The sequence below is a fragment of the Dendropsophus ebraccatus genome, chromosome 3, assembly GCF_027789765.1.
Source record: "Dendropsophus ebraccatus isolate aDenEbr1 chromosome 3, aDenEbr1.pat, whole genome shotgun sequence".
Classification (NCBI taxonomy): domain Eukaryota; kingdom Metazoa; phylum Chordata; class Amphibia; order Anura; family Hylidae; genus Dendropsophus; species Dendropsophus ebraccatus.
The window spans coordinates 149,090,141-149,112,001 of record NC_091456.1 but is presented as its reverse complement, the minus strand read 5'-3'; the positions used below and the strand labels follow the sequence as shown (position 1 = coordinate 149,112,001).

Here is a 21,861-nt window from a genome sequence, read left to right as displayed (position 1 = left end):
TAGGTGATGCATTTATGAAATGACATTATACAGTATATGCATTGTGTATTTTAGCTGTGTTGGGTTACATAGCGTGTAAACAAAATATAGCCTTGTAACACAGGTGCTTAGTAACCAGCTATGCCCTATGTCCATGAACAGTTCATGATGTCACTTGCAGTGTAAAGTACACAACACTGTTCCCCTTTCTGACCATCAGAATCACTTCTTCTTTGAATTCTTCTTCTTTATATCTACGGCTTTTATTATAAATGGATTGTGCATGGTACTTTTCTGTTTAAGAAGCTGAAATGTAATATAAACAAAATGTATATAAACACACACAGAAATAAAGGGGTTTTCTGGGAACATTAGAAAACAGCCTGTGAGCTGGAACCGGTTTAAAAAAAAATACTACTTACCCATAAATCCCCCACCCCTCGAACGCCATGCTATGCTGACTATGATACAGAGCATCTGTTTGCTGCATATAATAAATGTATACATTAACAACCTTCCCCCTCCCTATGACTTAAAGGGGTTTTCCAGTATATTAAACATTATGTGGAAGCTAGAATTAACCTAAGTTAAAAATAAAAAAATATATAAAATACACATAGGAACTTTAGTCAACCGTAAGAGGCCAGAAGTAAAATCACAACAATTTACTTATGTATCTATACCTGCCACTAAAAACATGGGAGGATTGGGGGGGGGGTGTACCAAGACTGGCATACAAGTATGCCGGTCTAACATGAAGCATTGCTGTTATGCCCCCTCTCAGAAAATACGATGAAGATGAGGCTAGGCTGCCAAATGTCAAGCATAAAACATTATAAACCAGATGCAGGAGGAGGCCATGCCACCTCCCTGCCTGGCTGCCCCCAGCTTGCCCTTCAGACAAGCATGATGCACACTCGGTAAAAAACAACAACACACATTTATGTGCAAACCAACTGCATGTTTTTCACAGCGTACGCCAGGGGCACCCATAATAAATTCACCCCATAGGTAACACACTACATCAATGTAGCACGAAATGGAAAGTACAGAAAGCAGAAACTCCAGTCAATTGCTACCCTTCCTGCTCCTGTAGCTACAGTACTGTAGTGAGCAGCGATGCACACAGTACATGCATCACTGCTTATGTAAACTTGTCTGCATTGCTAGATTACTGTGGTGCCATGATGGAACACTCACCTCACAACTTACATGACTTAAAGGGAGGGGTATTTCCAACATGTGATCATGAGAATGAAGAAAAACTGTCTCCCGAAAGTTCATCATACATGCAAGGCCTGGGCTCTATAAATTTTCTATAGGGCCAAATCAACTGCTGAGACCGCTAATGATCACGATAATAAAGTAAAACTGTCCCCCAAAAGAATGGAGTTGAAAACTGTCCCCTGAAAGAATAGACTGCATCATGCCTGCAAGGCCTGGGGGCTGCTAATTTTCTATAGTGCTAAATCTATGAGCTTACTGTGTCAGGACTGAGACCAGGATACTCTGCACAGTAGGATTGGGCTTTCTTGGAGATGCAGAGTGGGAGCAAGGCAGGAAAGCAAACTTTTTTTTACCCCAGCCCAATGACATTTCAATGAAAAAAAGTAAACCCTGGATAACCCCCTTAAATTTTTTACGTTTATACCGCTCATCTCCATAAAAAAGAATAGAAAATAGAAGTCTTACCTGTAAACTATTAAAAATAATGAAGAGGACCAACATCCAGAGGTGTCTGTAGGCCATGTGTAATCCTCCCCAAAGCCAAGTCACAGATATAAGAGCAAAAAGGTATAAAATCAAAGGGATCTCTGAAAGGAAAACATTGCAGTATTTTCAGATTTTCAGATGGTGTTTGCAATAAATTGAATATAGTCCTATTGAAAATAATATTTAGCAAATATGGAGAATATGTTGGGGAAAAAGAAATACAATCCTAAAGAACTGGGATGACGTGAATGATCCCAAGCAGCCTCTCCCCTTTAGCACTTCAGAATATGTTGGTGCAATATAAATAAAGATTATTATTCTTATTCTTATATATAAAAGTATACAATATATATGTAAAAGGCATTGGATGTCAATGCAGTTATGCCATATAAACTTCTTACGAGCTTTACATACACTCTTTGACCATATACAGCATGTGATCTCACATGTTTTTCTACAGCTAAAGCACACTATAATATATTTACAGCTGACGCCTTAAGGCAAAGAGTGGAGTTTCTAAGAAACACCATAATGATAAACCTGAAATTCTTAGAAAAAATATTATTTTCACAGAATGGAGTTTTCTGGTTCATTTTGTTTTGAAATAGTAGAATTTAGGCCCTGGAGATAGATGAGATTTTATTTTCGACCAGCGTTGTATTAAGGTGCTTCAGCTGTCTGACTTAACCCTTAAGGACTTGGCTTAGGTTCATACTGAGTGCTCACTTTGCAGGATAAATAAGCAACACCTTTTAACCAATAATAAAGGACTTCGTAGTGCAGGCAATATTTGGATTTTGACAATTAGATTTAAGTTTTTGAACTTTTATTAAAGCAAATCTGTAAGCACTGAAGACCCCCCCAACCGCTGGCACAGTTGTGTTGCCAGTGGCAATAAATGTCCGGTCCCGGGGTCCATGTCTCTCCTGGTGCCAGTACTTACGTCAAAAAGATGTTTAATTCCACCAAAGCAGTGGGCCTACACCATCCTATCCCCAGGCCTGTAGAGCCTCTTTTCTTCAGCCACTCAAGGTAATTCTTTCCGGAGGGTGTTAAAGAAAATGAAAGACAGGGAAGAGAGAGGCACGGCAGGCCTAGGGTATGGATGCTCTAGGCCCCGACACTTTGATACACTGCTGCGGATTTAAATATCTTTTTTATGCAAACACTGCCACTAGGAGAGAAGCGGACTCCGGGACCAGACATGGGTTAACACAATGTTACAAGCGATTTGCCTGTTTAGTGGCATGATAGTTCTGGTAACCAATTTTATGACCCTCAGTTAAGGCCCTGCTTCACGGAACGATTACCGGCTGATATCGTCCGATAATCGTCCCGTGGAATAGAAGGCAACGATCAGCCGACATCATTCATGTCGGCTGATTGTTGCAGTCGTTTGTTTTTAAGCGACTGATATAGCAGCAATCTGCTGCCGTCGCCACATGGAATAGACGTGGCGGCAGCAGACCGCCACTACCCTCTATAGACTGCCCGGACGATATAGCGATCACCCGGGCAGCCCCCCGCAGCTCCCCGCGGCCCCTCCCGCACTCGCTCACTGCCGCTGCATGTAATAGTGACGGCAGCGAGCGGGAAGGAGGAGCAAATGAGCGCTAATAGTGCTTGTTTGCTAATCATAGTCGCCTCATGGAATAGGGGCTTTACATAGGACTCCATAATCGCATCACATCAAGGGAGCCCTCTTACTTTATCTGTGTACTTACAAACTTTGGTCAAATAGACCGTGGCATGTAAGGAGTTAATCAACTGAGATTGGAGTTTAATTTCTGCTATCAGAGCAGGGTATGGACTATCTAATAATACTATCTAAGCGAACAGGCAGCAATGCCATGGGCTATGCTTGGCACAAATCACATATAGAAGCAGTACTGTGTCTTGTAAAATAGCTATATTTTTTTAATCTAATCCCTTTAAGACTCTGGTTAAATTAGTGGTGCACTTTTGTTTTTAACAAATGGAAATAGTAACATGCCCTTCACTGGGATCTGTTGCCGCATTGACTTTCAAATACTAATACTAACAATAACAGAATATCAGATTTCAGTTTTACTGAAGCAGAGCAGCCAAATAAGATACATGAAAATCGAACAGACAAGAGGCCGTGTGATGCTTACTTTTTTAGTATTGATAATGGTGTAAAAAGAAGCGGAATGTTCACTCTCTGTACTTTACCTGTGGCATTGGGTCTGCCTCGAAACACGTCATCATATGCTTTCCATTGCTGTGTGACTTGGTATGCATGGATGAATACTACAACTACAACCACAAGGCAAACTAATGGCACAAGGGCAGCTGTAAAGAGAGCCGCGTAGACATTCGGAATAGAACACCTGTGGAAGAAAAACATAAGCATTAGTACAATTTTCAAACATGTCTATAAGGATAGGATTTTGAATTGTATATGTTTATGGTGAATGCCGAGTTCAAAGAGGCCCTGCTTCTCTATATATCTTTAGTATACCCTAAGAAGCAGCAGTAGAATGGAGAACATTGTAAAACAGTTGTAAGCAGCCCTGGGATGAGATCGAATACATAAATGTAAAAAGTAAATGTGTAGTGTCTTTGCAGTCATTGGCCATGTACCCACAAGGACGGCCTTCATTTAGGAATTTTATGCAAATTACATGTCCAAAAAAGGTCAGCCAAACAGCCAAAAAAAGACATTGTGGGGACAAAACCCATGTCTGCTTATGGCTTTTTGATCACTCCCATCTCCCTCCTTGCCCCTCCCCTCTCCATAGATTTGTACGGACAGCATGTAACTGATCCCTTAGCTGCTAGTCTGTCTTGTAAACACAAGATGGAATAGAGCAGTTTTTGCAGGGTGAATAAAGGTTGAGGTGCAGGTAATGAGCCTAATAGGAGTAGAAAGAGGCATTTTCTCTGATAAGATATATTACAAAGTTTCTTACATTCACTCGTACTATGGATGTATGCAACATTTGTTGAAATGACAGCGATAATTTTAACAGAGAACAAAATTACAAATTATAGTCAACTTATTTTATCTACAGTCATGGCCAAAAGTTTTGAGAATAACACAAATATTATATTTTCACATGATCTGCTGCCCTTTGGTTTTTATGTGTGTTTGTCAGATGTTTTTATCACATACAAAAATATAATTGCAATCATATTAACAAAAGCTTATATTGACAGTTAGAATGTGTTAATGCAGCAAGTCAATATTTGCAGTGTTGACCCTTTTTCTTCAGGACCTCTGCAATTCTCCCTGGCATGCTCTCAATCAACTTATGGACCAAATAGCTGATAGCAGTCCATTCTTGCACAATCAATGTCAGAATTTGTTGGTTTTTGTTTGTCCATCCATCTCTTGATGATTGACTACAAGTTCTCAATGGGATTAAGATCTGGGGAGTTTCCAGGTCATGGACTCAAAATCTCTCTGTTTTGTTCCCTGAGCCATTTAGTTATCACCTTTGCTTTATGGCAATGTGCTCCAACATGCTGGAAAAGGCATAGTTGATCGACAAACTGCTCTTGGACGGTTGGGAGAAGTTGCTCTAGGAGGACATTCTGGCACCATTCTTTATTCATGGCTGTGTTTTTAGGCAAGACTGTGAGAGAGCCGATTCCCTTGGCTGAGAAGCAACCCCACACATGAATGGTTTCAGGATGCTTTACAGTTGGCATGAGACAAGACTGGTGGTAGCGCTCACCTTGTCTTCTCCGAATAAGCTGTTTTCCAGATGTCCCAAACAATCGGAAAGGGGATTTATTAGAGAAAATGACTTTACCCCAGTCCTCAGCAGTTTACTTTCTGTACCTTTTGCAGAATATTAGTCTGTCCCTGATGTTTTTTCTAGAGAGAAGTGGCTTCTTTGCTGCCCTCCTTGAGACCAGGCCTTGCTCCAAGAGTCCCTGCCTCACAATCCGTGCAGATGCACTCATACCTGCCTGCTGCCATTCCTGAGCAAGCTCTGCACTGCTGGTATTCCGATCCCGCAGCTGAAACACTTTTAAGAGACGGTCCTGGCGCTTGCTGGTCTTTCTTAGGTGCCCTGGAGCCTTTTTGGCAACAATGGAATCTCTCTCCTTGAAGTTCTTGATGATGCGATAGATTGTTGACTGAGGTGCAATTTTTTTAGCTGCGATACTCTTCCCTGTTAGGCCATTTTTGTGCAGTGCAATGATGACTGCACGTGTTTCTTTAGAGATAACCATGGTTAACACAAGAGAAACAATGATGCCAAGCACCAGCCTCCTTTTAAAGTGTCCAGTGGTGTCATTCTTACTTAATCATGACAGATTGATCTCCAGCCCTGTCCATATCAACACCCACACCTGTGTTAATGGAGCAATCACTGAAACAATGTTAGCTGGTCCTTTAAAGGCAGGGCTTCAATGATGTTGAAATGTGTTTTGGGGGATAAAGTTCATTTTCTAGGCAAATATTGACTTTGCAAGTAATTGCTGTTAAGCTGATCACTCTTTATAACATTCTGGAGTATATGCAAATTGCCATTTTAAAAACTGAAGCAGTAGACGTTGTAAATATTAATATTTGTATCATTCTCAAAACTTTTGGCCATGACTATAGTATTGTGTTGTATATGCAAAATGCCACTGATTTCGCCATGGACTAACAATGTATAAAGAGAACAGATAGCTTTTAACCAGGCATTGACAGGAGGGCTGTGGAGATAAATTATTGACATTAGCTCCTAATTTCAATTCCAGCACATTCCCATACATGATTTATTATGACTGGCCTGCTACCTATTTTCTGGGAAGTTAAGTGATGTGTTATTTAGGGCAAACCCTTACATGGTTTATTGTTTTCTTATCTGCTAAAAACCTTGACAACTATTTCTGTCACAGTAATGCTCAGTTTTCAGTGGCCATCCTCTTATTATAACATCAATTTTGAATGCCACCCATTGACATTAATGCTAGATATGCAGTAAATAGAGGGCAGCAAGTCTGTAATAGATAGTTGTTGTGGTCATCTGTTCAACAAATGGTTCTATTCATTCTCATAGTGTGGGCTTCATATTCTACGTCAGTCCACAAGACTTACTGGAGGGATACATCACAGCCTTATGCTTTATATGAGACCAGGAATAATTGCAAATCAGTATAAATGAAATGGATTCATCCAAACACATATACAGCTACTAATCGTGTGTATTGTTCCCACTCGTTCCCTCCACCCAATCTGCCCTTCTCTGGCTGATGTGGAGGTTCCTGTAGGGGTGTCAGTATAGCTGATCCAACACTGGATGTTTTACACATATCAGATTTTATCATCATGCCTCACCTTTAATGTTTATGGGAGAAAATCTGCTTACTCGTACTTTACACTACTATAATAAATATCCTTTTAAAGCTGCTGTCACAAGGCAGTTTTCCAGCCAAGACTAGAGGTGGATCCAGCTGGATCTGCTGAACTATTTCCTCAGGTTATTATGGCCATGTGGACACCTAATAAATAGGATTGATTTTAAGTAACGTATGCAACATTAAATGTATTGATACTAAATAATCTGTTTTTACTTAGCAGATTTTTTTTTCCAAAGCCGCCTTTTATTGCATTATTAACTGATTAAGGGATTAATACTTTACAACTGTAATGTGCATTATATTCTGTGTCACTTAAGGCCCTATAACATAAAGTGTTTATCGGCCATATTTGGTTGATTATCGTCCATTACAGCCAATAATCGCTTTGTGTAATAAAAGGCAACGATCAGCCGACATGCATGGTGTTGGCTGATTGTTGTCTTTCACTGTCTTTCAACTTGTTGAAAGACAAATAACAACGATGGCAATGATTTGCTGTTGCCGCACAGTGCCATAGGAGCGGCGGCAGCAGACCACCGCTATCACCTATGGGTTCCCGGACAATCCTATGTCCATGAAGCCTCCCCATAATACCCCTTCCCCCTGCACTTACCCACTCACTGTCGGCATGTGTAATAGCGAGGAGCAAGCGATCGCTGACCGTGCTTGCTTGCTTCTGGAGATCGCCCTGTGTCAATGTTCCCTAACAGCAGGCTTAGGCTATGTTCACACTACGTATAGAGACCGGCCGTTCCGTGACCCGGCCGGGTCACGGAACGGCCGGTCTCTGCCCGGATCATCCCGGCCGGTACTTGAGTACCGGCCGGATGATCTTTCGGCCGCAGGGTTCTGATGCGGGCGCATCAGCACGCGCCCACATCAGAACCTCCCATAGCACACAGTGAAGCAAGTGGCCGGAGCCGCTCGCTTCACTGTGTGAACTGACAGGTCTTTCTGCGGCTGGAATTCACTGAATTCCGGCTGCAGAAAACTGACATGTCAGTTGTTTGCGGCGGCGTATGGGATCCCGGCCGGAGCGTGTACGATGTGTGTACGCTCCGGCCGGGATCCCATAGCTTAACAGGCTGTGTTCCGCTGCACTAAAACTACGGCAGTTGTTGCCATCGCAAGTGGATCTAACAGCTGCAGTTCACATTCCAAACTACAGACCTTGTGTAATAGCTTTTAGGTCAAGGAGACGCATGGTACCCCTCACATATCCATCTGTTCTTCCAAACCATAGAAAAACATAGAAAAATGCTGTTATTATCCAGTCCAAAGGGTCAGAGAAGCTTTCCCAAGCTCCTGATCTGCTACAAGCTGTGAAACATCCTCACATACTTGAACCTGTTTGACTGTCAATCAGCTACAAGCTAAACTCTAAGCTGGGTCTGGGATAGGAGGGGGTGAGGAAGTGTTACATCCTTCAGCACTTCTGTAGCCTGAGAAAGCCTCCATGACACTTTGCACTGGAGGGTAAACCATTGTATTATGTTATGGAAGCACAGACAGATATTTGAAAGGTACCTTATGTCCTAAGATCCTATTACACCTACCTAGAGTGATTATCTGCCAAATGAGGCAATAATGTCCCGTGTACTAGAGCCAGCAATCAGCTAAAAATTGTCAGCTGATCGTTCACCTCAGAGCTGTCACATGTGTAATAGGGGATGTGAAGCTGACCACTGATTAGGAAAGTGTTGCATGATCATAGAGCTGTGTAACGCTGCAGCTCTGTCTTTACAGTGCCAGAGATTTAAACATTTTCCCTTTTGCCGGCATGATATTGATATACCATGCCAGGCGGGGAAACTCTCCATAGCAGGCCATCACCGTCTGTAATGTCCACAAAATATACATTTGTGGGAATGTGGCCCAACAGGTTCAGTTGGCGAGGGCCCATCTAGCAGACCGACGCTCATTTACATCTGCACTGCCTTCTATCAAAAGAAGTTGGCAGAAGCCACCATGTCTATGGGTCTGCCATATCCTTATGTTAATTCTGCCCATAGAGTAACTGCAGCCAAACATGTGTTTTCAGCAGGTGTATGGGGCTTCCTGACCATCATGGACACCTAACAACAAAATGGTAGACTTTGGATTCTGATCTTTTGTGCCAAAGACCAAATCAAGCATGTATTGTTATTATGGGGATGGGTAAAGCATCTGTTATCCAAAAGCTTGTTCAGACGCCATTTATTACATTGCCCATCTTTGCTGGTACATTAAGTTATACATAAAACATGTTTCAAATGTAGAAGTATTTAAGTATATAAAGTTACTAATCCCCCATATGACTTCTTTATTCTTCCACTGTTGTCCTTGGACATAACCATCTTAGGGCATCCCTTGAGACGGCAAAGATAATCAAGACGTAAGGAAGAATCAAATTTTTTTTTATTAGGTGAATTTAGAATAGTAGAAATTCTAGAAAAGTCACCCACATATCTAGGTATAAAGAAGATGGCAGGAATTGTGCTTGGTTCTCTGGTTCTGTGCCAGTATTGTGCCAGCTGCAGTCTAATTGAGGTATCCAGTTGGCATCTTGCAGCTAGGCCTCACCCATGTTGCTGTAGGGAAAGGTCAAGTCTGTGATTTACAGACAATCATGGAAGTGCTTTATTTTGCTATCTTGTAGCTTTCGAGGGTCTACAAATCAAACCATTTGTTGTTTTATTTCATTATAGGCTAAATACATATTTTTACACCTACAAAAAAATATACTGTACCCAGATATAATATAATCACAAATTAATTTTTATTGGTAACAAAGACATATATAAAAATACCATAAAAACACAAACTGAATCAGAACGGATGATAACAAAAAACATGGGTAAAGTGCATATATTAAAGTACCGGCATATAGCATGAGTGTGCAAAAATGCAAGTGCTGTAAGTACTACAAGTAAAGTGCCTGGCACAATAAATAAATGGGGTCTACATGTTCAGCAAGGGTTCATTACAGTGAGCAACATATCCCAAAAGACCATGAACCAATATCACAGAAAGCCCTATCACTGAAACATTACCTAAGCTGTATGTTCATACAATACCCATGAGGTGCGCCCCGACGCGCGTTTCGGCAACACGCCTTTATCGAGGCGACCCCTCGATAAAGGCGTGTTGCCGAAACGCGCGTCGGGGCGCACCTCATGGGTATTGTATGAACATACAGCTTAGGTAATGTTTCAGTGATAGGGCTTTCTGTGATATTGGTTCATGGTCTTTTGGGATATGTTGCTCACTGTAATGAACCCTTGCTGAACATGTAGACCCCATTTATTTATTGTGCCAGGCACTTTACTTGTAGTACTTACAGCACTTGCATTTTTGCACACTCATGCTATATGCCGGCACTTTAATATATGCACTTTACCCATGTTTTTTGTTATCATCCGTTCTGATTCAGTTTGTGTTTTTATGGTATTTTTATATATGTCTTTGTTACCAATAAAAATTAGTTTGTGATTATATTATATCTGGGTACAGTATATTTTTTTGTAGGTGTATATGTATTGTTTTTGCTGTCATAGCACCCAGTAGGTTATCCCCATATATATTACACTTTGCACTTGCTTGTTATACCTTTGGGGTAGAATATCAGCTAGTACAATTTTTGTTTGATTGATAAATACATATTTTGTCTCAAAATAACAAGACTTCTATGGTCTATCTCGTCTTAAAATTACATCACATTGCTTCAAGAAATGTCTCTGTGTTAAAGTTCTGAGTTTACCTGGAATGACTTAAGTTTGGCATAGAGACAGCGAATGTCTAAACATGCAAAGATAATGTAGCAATCTTCCTCCTTCAACCCAGCCTTTACCCCCTGGCATGTAATATTACCAGTAATGTAAGTTCCTTGTATTGCTTAAGACATTTACAAAAACAATAATAAGTTACAGAACAAATGACAGTACCTCTGTCTCCGTCTCATCCAATAGAGATGGAGGTAATACATGCATCCATATAAGTAGCTTTTTGCTTATCTGTTTTTTTTTTTCATTAGTGGGCTTCTTTTAACCTGGTGTCTATTTAAAGGCCCCGTTCACACTGAGCAAAAATGGCGGAATCCCGACATGCTTAGTGTCCTGCAGTGAGTGAATGGCAGGGCAGTGAGTGAGTGGGAAGACTGCACTGGCAGATCACAGTGACTGGTTAAAAAATTCAAAAAAAAAAATTCAAAGTAGGCTTTTGAAATGTGGCAAATAATCTTCTTGATTTGGGTATTCCCATAGCCTAACCTGTTGTTAGGTTATAGGAAATGCAAAACAATGCACTTTTACAAATTCTTTTAAAATCTGGCCCCTTTCTTTCGCTGTTATGTTGACAGCCATTGCCTAGGATCCCAACCACCGCTCTCAGCTATGGCCAGGCAGTGATGGGCCTTGGGTGGTCAGGAGCTGGTAAGTATGTTTTTGCTTTTACTATGTCTCCCTCTGACATCCTACATGTCTCCAGGGCTTGTATTATTCCTGGAGGTATGTGTTATGTCAGATAGGGCCACAGCAGTGCCAGGTTCATTCAGGTCAGCACCGCTGCATCCTGTCCACGCTCCCCCTGAGCAAAACCAGGAAATGAGAGCGGGGTTAAAATTAAAAGGGGTAGATGGGTCAACCCCTTTAATCGTGCCATGCAATTTTGAACGACCATGTCCAAAAACACTTCAACCAGAACAGATCAAATCTTAGTCAGACAATAGTCCATCTGAAATGATCATTTCGATATGAAATACATTTAAAAATTCACACTGGCCAAAAGGGTTCAAATCTGCAGGCAATTTTTATATGTGTATAGGCATCTTACGGGCGTTATCTAACCAGGAATAGTTTTTTTTACCCCTTCAAGACAGAGCCCTTTGATGCACAAAAGTCCGGGTCAAATTAATGCAATGTTCCTCCACGGCTTCTAAGAGCCATAACGCTTTTATTTTTCCACCTACAGGGCTGGTGGGGTGTCATTTTTTGCGCCATGATCTCTAGTTTTTATTAATATTATATTAGTGTAACAGAAAAATTTTGATCTCTTTTTATTAATTTTTTTTTCCTGATATATAATTTTAAAAAATCAGCAATCCTGGTGTGTGTGTTGTTTTTTTTTTGTTTACACCGTTCACCATGTGGGGCGAATAACATAATATCTTAATAGATCGGACAAATTCCGCACGCTACGATATATAATATGTTTATTTTTTTTTATTTATTTTTTTTATACTGGGCAAGGGGGTATATTAAACTTTTATTGGGGGCTGGGGTATAAGGTATTTTTAATTACTTTTAAAAACCTTTTTTTACTACACTTTTTTTTTTTACAGTAAAGCATGCAATCATTAGATTGCATGTACTGATCTATGCTATGCCATCTATGCATGAGAGCAGACTCTATGCATGGAACACCGAACCAACAGGAAGGAGTTAAGAGACTTACCCCAGTCTGTTGGTACATGCGATCAGGACCGATTGTCACTTAGTACCTTAAACGCCGCAATCGCTATAGCTTGCGGCGTTTAAGGGGTTAATGAGACGCAGCTGTGGGATCGCAGCTGCCTTTCCTTACCCTTAGCTCTCAGGACACTGATGTGTGCAGGACCGCTCTCACTGCAGCGGTCCCGCACACATAAAACCCCTTCAGTGTTAGGAATGTGAATATACGTTCCTGCTGCACTTGGTATGTGTAGCAGTAACGTATATCTACGTATTGCTGACGTGAAGGGGTTAATATGTCTTCTGCAAAGAATATAACAGAGGCATACTTACCCAGCCCACTCCCCCGCCATTCCTAGCTTCCAAAACGCTCATCTCCACCATAGCTCTTTACTAATCCTGCTTATGTTCCTTGTTGACAGGAAATGCCCACTCAATAAATTAAGAATCGCTGACAGCAAAGAGATTAGATGCTGAGCAGGCATTTCCTGTCTGCATGCCATCACACTGCAACTAGTAATGTAAAGGACCACAGAAGAAACTGGATGCTTGAGAAACCGCAGTGGGGGAGGGGGAAGATTGGTATACCTCTTCCCTGCAGAACAAGCCACATATTTAAAAGAGATTTATGGCTGGACAACCCCTTTAATGTTTTAGGTGTATTCCTTTATATTTTCTATAATATTACAACATCCAATAAAACCTTCACTTACTACATAGCAATAAAAACATTTAAAACTTCGGGCAAAAAACACACATAAGCACAATGCTATCTACTTTTATTACTGCACAATAAAGCTGTTGTAAAATTATTGGCAGGTAATATTCATTTGATGTTGTAGACAAAATACACAATGCATATAAAAAAAATCTAATGAGTAACAATGAAACAATGAGTCCAGGAACAATAAAGCAATGAGTCCAGGAACTAGCTGCCAATGTTATATATTATTAGGGATTATAGGGATTAGCGACACTAAATTGCAGTGATCGCTAGAATTTACAAATTAAAAACTTTGGAATAATGTTCAATGGTTTATCCATGAAGGTTTCCTTTAAAGCTCCTATGAGACTTTTTTTTTTTTTTAATGACGGCCTATAAGTCAATTTTCTGAAACCCCTGCATGATAAATTTGCAATGAAGTAAATCTTACATTAATTATGTATTTTTTTTTTTTTTTTTTTTTACTTTAGGTGACAATATCCATTATGTTTGGCCAAATTAAGGCAGGTTAGCACATCCACCTTGTGCTGGAGATGATCACCTACATAACAGGGCTGCACTCTCCGAAGTTTGAACCTGATGGGCACTATGTCTCCAGATTATTAAAGTTGATAAGACGAGTAAGGTCAAGGTGCGTGGTTGGGGAATGTTAATGTCGCTAGATGAGACATTTGGCTTTTTTCCTGTTTATTGTTAATCATTGTTAAAAATAAAGTTCAAACTAAGGCCCCGTTCCCACTGAGGAAAGGTAGCGGAATTCCGCGACGGAATTGTCCGCCGCGGAATGCCGTTAGCCTCCCGCTCATAATGGGAGTCTATGGGAGGCGCGCGCTCCTGCCCTGTCCGCGCTGAAGAATGTACATGTTCATTCTTCAGCGCGTACAGAGCAGGAGCGCGCGCCTCCCATAGACTCCCATTATGAGCGGGAGGCTAACGGCATTCCGCGGCGGACAATTCCATTGCGGAATTCCGCTACCTTTCCTCAGTGGGAACGGGGCCTAAAGAATAAGAGCATGCAAGCACAGTTCAGCTGTCGTGTTTTTCTTCACAATTTTCCTAATATCAAAAGAAAATTGTGTATGAAAATGAATAACAACAAATGCAAACACAGATCCAGAAACCGTACTTTTGCAGGCAAGAGTTAGGGCCCTATTACACAGGGTGATTCAGAGGAGCAAACAAGCACCAACCTGTCAGGTCAGCGCTCACTTGCTCCTCGTTCACTGCTCACTGTCTGCGATATTATACGTGTCAACAGCAGCCCACAGAAGAGAGGGTTGGTCTGCTGCCACCGTTCCTATTACACGGGGCGACGGCAATAGATCACTGCTATCCTGATCGTTGCCGTTTCAACATGTTGAAAGACAATGATCAGCTGAAATCGTGCATGTCAGCTGATTGTTGACTTCTGTTGCACTAAGCTATCATTGGCCGTAACGGCCTAATGCAGCTGATAATCGCTTTGTGTAATAGGGCCTTTAGTGATCGGTGAGCAAGCCACACCCAGTGGCAGAATACACTGGGAATACTGTGTGTTTGACCCTTCTGATCCTCCTACATCAATAAGGATGATGATATTACTGCTATTCTACTTTACTAAATTCTCATGAATATTGGTACACTGGTGTTGAGCTTTGATTTCCTATTCTTTATGCTTTACCGGATTTTTGATTAAAACCTTTTCGTTCCCTATCCACAGAATAGGGAACAAGTAAGAGATTGCGCGGTGGTCTGACCTCCGTACCCCCTTAATCTCCAGCTCAGTCCCTGGCTCATTTGTTTTAAATAGAGCCACGGGTTGGCACATGACCCATGGCTCTATTCATTCTCTATGGAACCACCAGAGAAAGACCCTTTTTTCATAGTAGCCAGGCTGCCCCTTATGCTATGTTACATTATTGCTTGTGCATTTTGAAGTGCATTTTAATGCATAAGGGGTGATAACAGGAGGCCAAACAGCCACCCTGCTCCCCTTCTTACCATGTGATTCTATTCCCCTTCTACTTAATTGTGGCATTGTGACCAGCCGCATCACACAACTATTTGTGTGTGAAGCATACATTTTTATCATATTTAAAGGGAAACTATCAGCAGACTCATAGGTACCTATAGCATCAGAGCTGGAGGTCTGGGTGCCAGTCTTCTTTGTGTCCGCTGTGGCTCGGTTTTGGAGTAATTAGAGCTATAGTAAATGTGCTAATTAGCACATTTGGTGCACTGGGGGGGGGTTCCTCAGCCTCCCACCAGTGTAAGTAGCCAATAGGACAGTCCGAGGAACGCCCCCAGTGCACCAAATGGGCTAATTAGCATATCTTCTTTAGCAAATTAGTCAAAATGCCACAACCGAGGACAGAAAGAAGACTAGTGCCAGGATCTGCAATTCGTGCAGACTTTGCTCTGAAAGTGTGCATTCCATTTCTGCTTCCAGGAAAATCATAAACACTACTATGTTAGCCAGCACCACCCAAGGGAAGTATATGGGCAGGTGCAAATCTGCTGTGACTGCAATACATAGGAAGAAAAACACAAAGAAATAGCAACACCCTTCAGCTGCAAAGGTATATGCAAGCCTTGAATATCTACATCGTTTTACATTGCAGTACTGCTATATTTACTATACCTTTTATGCCAGTCAAGTCTGATATTCAATCGTGAGCGAGAGGTGAGGTCAGAGCTTTTCACGATCAATAAAATGTAAGGTTGGGTTTATGTAATGTGTTTATTTTATGTTCTTTAGTATTTAAAGGAGGCCTAAAAGAACGTAGTGTTCTTTTCACATTTACAGGTGATCATACATTACACTTATTATATGGGAAACGTTACCCAGAATTATGGAACATATGGTAATCTAATGGTGCGTTTACACGTAACGATTATCGTTCAAATTTTAACGTTATCGCGCAAATTCCCACGATAATCGTTACGTGTAAACGCACCATTAGATTACCATATGTTCCCTAATTCTGTGTAAACGCAGTGAACGATCAAACGACGAACGAGAAATCATTCATTTTGATCTTTCAACATGTTCTCAAATTGTCGTCGCAAAAAATTCGCAGATCGTTCCGTGTAAACAGTCGTCGCGAAAGTCCGGCCGCCCGCAGCTGGGCCCCCCGCTCATCCCCAGCCCCCTGTGCCAGCTCGATCACCACCCCCGCCGGCCGATCGTCACCCCCGCCGCCGCTCCGATCGCCACCCCTGCCGCCGCTCCCATAGCCCCTGCCACCCCGGCCACGAGCATACCTTACCTGCTCGGCGGGTGTTGGAAATTCCCGACTCCCCTCTTCAGTGCATTAATTGGCTGAAGAGGGGAGCCAGGAATTTCAAACAGCTCCTCTTCAGCCAATCAGTGCTCCTCTTCAGCACTGATTGGCTGAAGAGGAGCTGTTTGAAATTCCCGGCTCCGATAGCCCCCACTGCGAGCATACCTTACCTGCTCAGCGGGTGTTGGAAATTCCCGGCTCCCCTCTTCAGTGCATTGATTGGCTGAAGAGGGGAGCCGGAAATTTCGAACACCCGCTACGCCGAGCAGGTAAGGTATGCTCGCGGCGGGGGCTATCGGAGCGGCGGCGGGGTGGCAATCTGAGCGGCGGCGGGGGTGGCGATTGGAGCGGCGTCGGGGGTGGCGATCGGGCCGGCGGGAGTGGAGATCGGGCCGGCGAGGGTGGCGATCGAGCCGGCGCAGGGGGCTGCGGATGAGCGGGGGGCCGTACGATATATCGTACCGTACGATATATCGTACCGTCTAAACGCTGATTGTTATTTTTAAAAAAAACGTTACTCCGACATCGTTAATCGTGCGATCGGGCCAATTATCTTCCCGTGTTAACGTAGCATAACTGCTGCTCATTTTGTTGGGAGACGTTCAGCAGCTGTGGAAGAGCAGGCAGCTTGTGCCATAAAAGCTATTCATGGGTTTTTGAGAAACGCTGCAAACTTCTGTCTAGGTTAAATAAATAAAAAGAAAGCAATAAAAAGGGAGAGAAATTGTAATTACCTCCTTTCAATATGGTGCATCTAAAATTCTAAACTTTATTCCAGATTGGCCTCTTCTTTTACATATTTATGGTTATATACTTTGTAGAAATTTTCCTGAGTGGTTAATGTGGTACTCTGTTTTATATTCACTTCTCCCCTATCTACAGTATAGGGGATACATGTGAGATTATTGGGACCCCCTCCAATTTCCAGAACAGTGGCCCAACTATTTATGTTTTGAATGGAACATCAGGTCAGCATGTTCGTTCTGTATATTGTCTATGGAGATGACGTAAAGAGATGGCTACAGTGTTTTCACACTTCCCCTATGCTGTGGGAATACCCCTTTAATAAATATTTGGGTACTATTTCACAATTGTATTGAGGCCTTGTTTTATTTACTTGATTTAATCGATTAACAAACCCCAAAGTATCTAGATCTTAGAGGAAGATCTAGAAAGAAGGTAAAGTTTGGAGCATCAAACATTCAAAAAGTGCTGACACTGAGATAGCTGTCATGTCAAAGAGATACATGGTATATTTAATATATCCGTCTGTGCTTCCATATTGAACAATAATGCCTTTATTCAAAAGCTTTTTGAGTATAGTGAGCTAGAGTGCCTCCTTGCTCCCTAGCCCTGCCTTATTGACAATCAGATGAAAACGTAAGCAGGGATAGGGATGGGAGGGGGAGTAAGAAGGTGTTATAGAGTGTTATAGCCCTCAGTAGTTCAGGATCTCAGGAACACCTCTTTGACTCTTTGTATCTTTGCCCTGTTCAATAGAAGCATTTTTCTACCTACTGGAAGGGAAGACATTAATATGAAATGTACCATGTGTCTCCTTGACCTAACAGCATCTAACAGTACTAGCAATTTAGAATCTGAATTGCAGCTGACAGATTCCCTTTAGCATCTTCTAAGTTTTAATGAATAGTGGGGGTCTGCATTGGTAATACCATTACAATACTTTAAAGGGAACCTGTCATAACTTTTATGCTACCTGAGCAAGTTATCAGGGCGGTCCCCAGTGTTTCCTGCCGGTCACTCTAGCATTGATTGATAGATATTTCCATAAAATAAATAAGCAAAGATCTATCGTTCAAGACTGGTGGGTCAAGAAGTCACAGCAGGGGATCACCCTGACAACTTGAGGTATAGGCCACATAGAAAGGACAAAAGGTTCCCTTCATGCATTGCAAGAAAAAGTGACCCAGAAATTGCAGGGGTAAATTTAGTACTATAATTGCTCTAGTATAGGGCATCCATGTTTGATCACTAGGGGTCTGACCCTTGAAGAAGGGGCCATGCTACTCCAGCCACAGCGTATTTATAGTTTACAGTGGCATAGTCCATATTCAGGTTTGATGTTCATATGAAAAAATATTATTACATTAATTATAATACCCCCAACAAGGTATATATACAATACCAGTGATAATCATTATATGTCTCATACATCATTTAACTTGTGTACCAGTGTTCAGAGGTTTCTGGTTGCATTGTTCTATCTTCCAGGTAATGTTTTTCTCCTCACCTGACATAATATATTCACAACAGCTGTTTATTCTCTACCTAAGTAATAGTTATGATCAATGCATCACACCTATAATTAGATCTGCTGCCATTGAGCATAATGATGTCTTAAGGCTCATTTACATACTTCATACAGAAGATCCCTTCCAATCACCCACATGACAGAGCTGTGCAACAAGAATGTAGCAAGGAATGTTCCTGTAATGGAGCCTTGATGGCTTTAAAGTTGTGCAGCATTAAATCAATGAAATCGCTTGGAACTAAAACTACTGTATATATGTATGTATGTATGGTACCATGATCAAGTGCATGTAGCGTGAAACACGTTGGTTTACTAGCCTCTCGAGTTGAGAATTCAGATAACTATTTTTTTATATGGAATAAAGTAACAACCTTTCAACTTTTCTATAAACCTGGAGTGCCGGATTGCTTCACTTCACAATTATCTATGGAGTATGTGGTCTGCAGTACCACGCCACTCTATTGCACTGGGTAGACTGCCAAGTTACCATGAGAAAATTATACCCCTTCAACATGTTTTATTGCAAAAGCAACGCCATTAGGAGAAGGCTATAAACCCACTGGACAGGTCAAAACTAAAACCCGATCATCCCGTCTTGGAGAGTGGCTGATTTTTAGAATGGGAAACCCTTAAAAAAATGTCGGTTTGCTAAATAAATTTGTCAGGTGCGATCAGGGGCGGTCTTGGCATTTCTGGGGGCCCAAGCGAAGTTATGTCTGGGGCCCCCCCTCGACACGCGTTCCAAAACAATAGACCGCGGTGTTTTGCCCCCAGTAGTATATACCCCTTGTGCGCTACCGCCAGTAATATATACTCCTTGTGTGCTGCCCCCAATACTATATACCCTTTGTGTCCTGCCTCCAGTAGTATATACCCCTTGTTTGCTTCCCCCAGTAGTATATAGAGCCCTGTGTGTTCCCCCAGTTATATATAGCCCCCGTTTGCTCCCGCAGAAGTATATAGACCTCCTGTGTGCTGCCCCAGTTGTATATAGACCCCCTGTGTGCTGCCCCCAGTTGTATATACCCCCTGTGTGCTCCCCCACTAGTATATAGGCCCCCTCTGTGCTCCCCCACTAGTATATAGCTCCCCTGTGTGCTCCCCCACTTGGATATAGACCTCCTGTGTGCCTCCCCACTTGGATATAGACCCCTGTGTGCTCCTCCAGTAGTATATAAACCCCCTGTGTGGTTCCCCCAGTAGTATATAGACCCCCTGTGTGCCCCACCAGTATTATATAGACCCCTTGTGTGCTGCCCCAGTAGTATACAGACCCCTGTGTGCTCCCCCAGTTATATATAGACCACCTGTGTGCCTCACAAGTAGTATATAGACCGCCTGTATGTTCCCCCAGTAGTATATAGACCCCCTGTGTACCCCACCAGTAGTATATAGACCCTTGTGTGCTCCCCAAGTAGTATATAGCCCCCCTGTGTGCTCCCCCACTTGGATATAGACCTCCCGTGTGCTCTCCAAGTTGTATATAGACCCCATTCTGCTGCCCCAAGTAGTATATAGACCCCCTGTGTGCTCCCCCTGTTATATAGCCCCCCTGTGTGCTCCCCCCATTTATATAGACCCCCGATGTGCATTCCCCTAGTTAAGCAGACCCCTGTGTGCTCCCCCTCCCCTATAGTTTATAACACAATAAAACAAACACTTATACTCACCTGGGTCTGGGCGTCTCCTCTTCTCTTCACTCTTGTGGCTGCAGGAAGGATTTTCCCTGCAATCACAAGAGGCCGCACTCCCCTTGTCCAGGCGCTGATGCTCCAGCGATGTCACTATAGCGCCGGCACCACAAGGACAGAGCGGCCAGTCATCAGCCGCTGAGCCGCGATTGGCCGAGCACAGTTATGCTCAGCCAATCGTGGCTGAGCAGCTGATGACGCGGCCAGCACTTGGGAAGATGGAAGGTGTTCGGGCCGGCCGGCCGAAGATGACGTTTGGCACAAGATGGCGGACGCGTGTCGGCACGGATAAGGTATGTATAATGCACTACACTTCAGGGTACACGGGTGGGGGTGGGGGTGGGGGGACACGGGGAAGGGGGCCATTCACAGACATAACATCCATTACAAAGTTGTATAACTTTGTAATGTGTGTTATTCTGTGAATAATTTTTTACCGCCGCACTACCCCTTTAAGCCACTGGACCTAAATGAAAAATCTGTAACAGGGCTCCGCACCTACCATCAGGGCCGTATTTACCACTAGGCACCCGTGGTCCGGTGCCTAGGGCAGCGCCTTGCAGGGGGGCAGCAACAGGGAGCAGGGGGAAAGAAAAAAACCTTAAAAAAAAAAAAAAAATTTTGTCTCCTACCTCCATTTCAGACTTGCCAGTAAATCTGGTGTGTTTTTGAGGGGGAGGGGGTGGGGGTGTATGGTGGATTGTTCAGGCCTGGTATGGCGGTGTTATCCAGTCACAGTATGCTCTAATCATTGATTCAATGTAGAAATTTGTTTATATTTTAAGCCGTTAAAAACCATGAAAAATGCGATTCAGACAATGTTCCTATATGTGGAGAAATGCATGTGACCAAAATCACGCCCCCCCCCCCCCCCCCCCCGCTCCCTAAGATGGGGCATCTTCAGGTCTAGTGCCTAGGGCAGCACCAGCTGATAATACAGCCCTGCCTACCATTGGTCATTTATTTTGCGATTTGTCAGTAGGACCTTTTGCACCCTCTGGGCCCAGGATCTAGGTGTTACTGTGTAATGTGTGTAGCCCTTGATAGACATGGACTGGGGGCTGCTGTCCTCTCACTGCTCGGTCTCTATCCACCTCAGAATTCCAACTCTACTCTTACACAGCTCCTCTCTGAGGTCTCTCTTTGTGGTGAACCTTCACATAGTCCAGTCACAGGCTCTCTACTGCATATTCTTTCTAGTTTCTATACTGATTTTCTATTGGGGGTAGAAACCCCCCACTTACACTGCGTCTGCCTTAAGCCATCTAGTTCAAGCTTTATCTGTCCTCCCATACAGCTATGCCCCTAAGGTCAAACAGGCTTCTATTTAACACTGACTTTTGGCTTTTAGTAGAAATATATCAGTGTACAAGATTGAATTACTTTGTAGATGACCAGATACAGATAACAAGCACACAAACAAGCCTCAGGTTTGTTGCTCCCATAAACATCACGTAGTCTGATCTCT

At 42.6% G+C, this 21,861-nt stretch overlaps 1 protein-coding gene across 8 annotated transcripts in view; it reads right to left on the bottom strand.

Annotated features, from left to right (window-relative positions):
- The window catches only part of ADGRV1 (adhesion G protein-coupled receptor V1), a 354,135-nt gene that overhangs the window by 5,349 nt on the left and 326,925 nt on the right, over positions 1-21,861 (bottom strand). For all 8 annotated transcript variants that reach the window (XM_069962903.1, XM_069962904.1, XM_069962907.1 and 5 more), the window contains 2 exons: positions 3,886-4,043; positions 1,672-1,793 (listed from right to left, as the gene is read on the bottom strand). In XM_069962903.1, the coding sequence (XP_069819004.1) occupies positions 1,672-1,793; positions 3,886-4,043 (280 nt within the window). The remainder of the gene's footprint in view (positions 1-1,671; positions 1,794-3,885; positions 4,044-21,861) is intronic.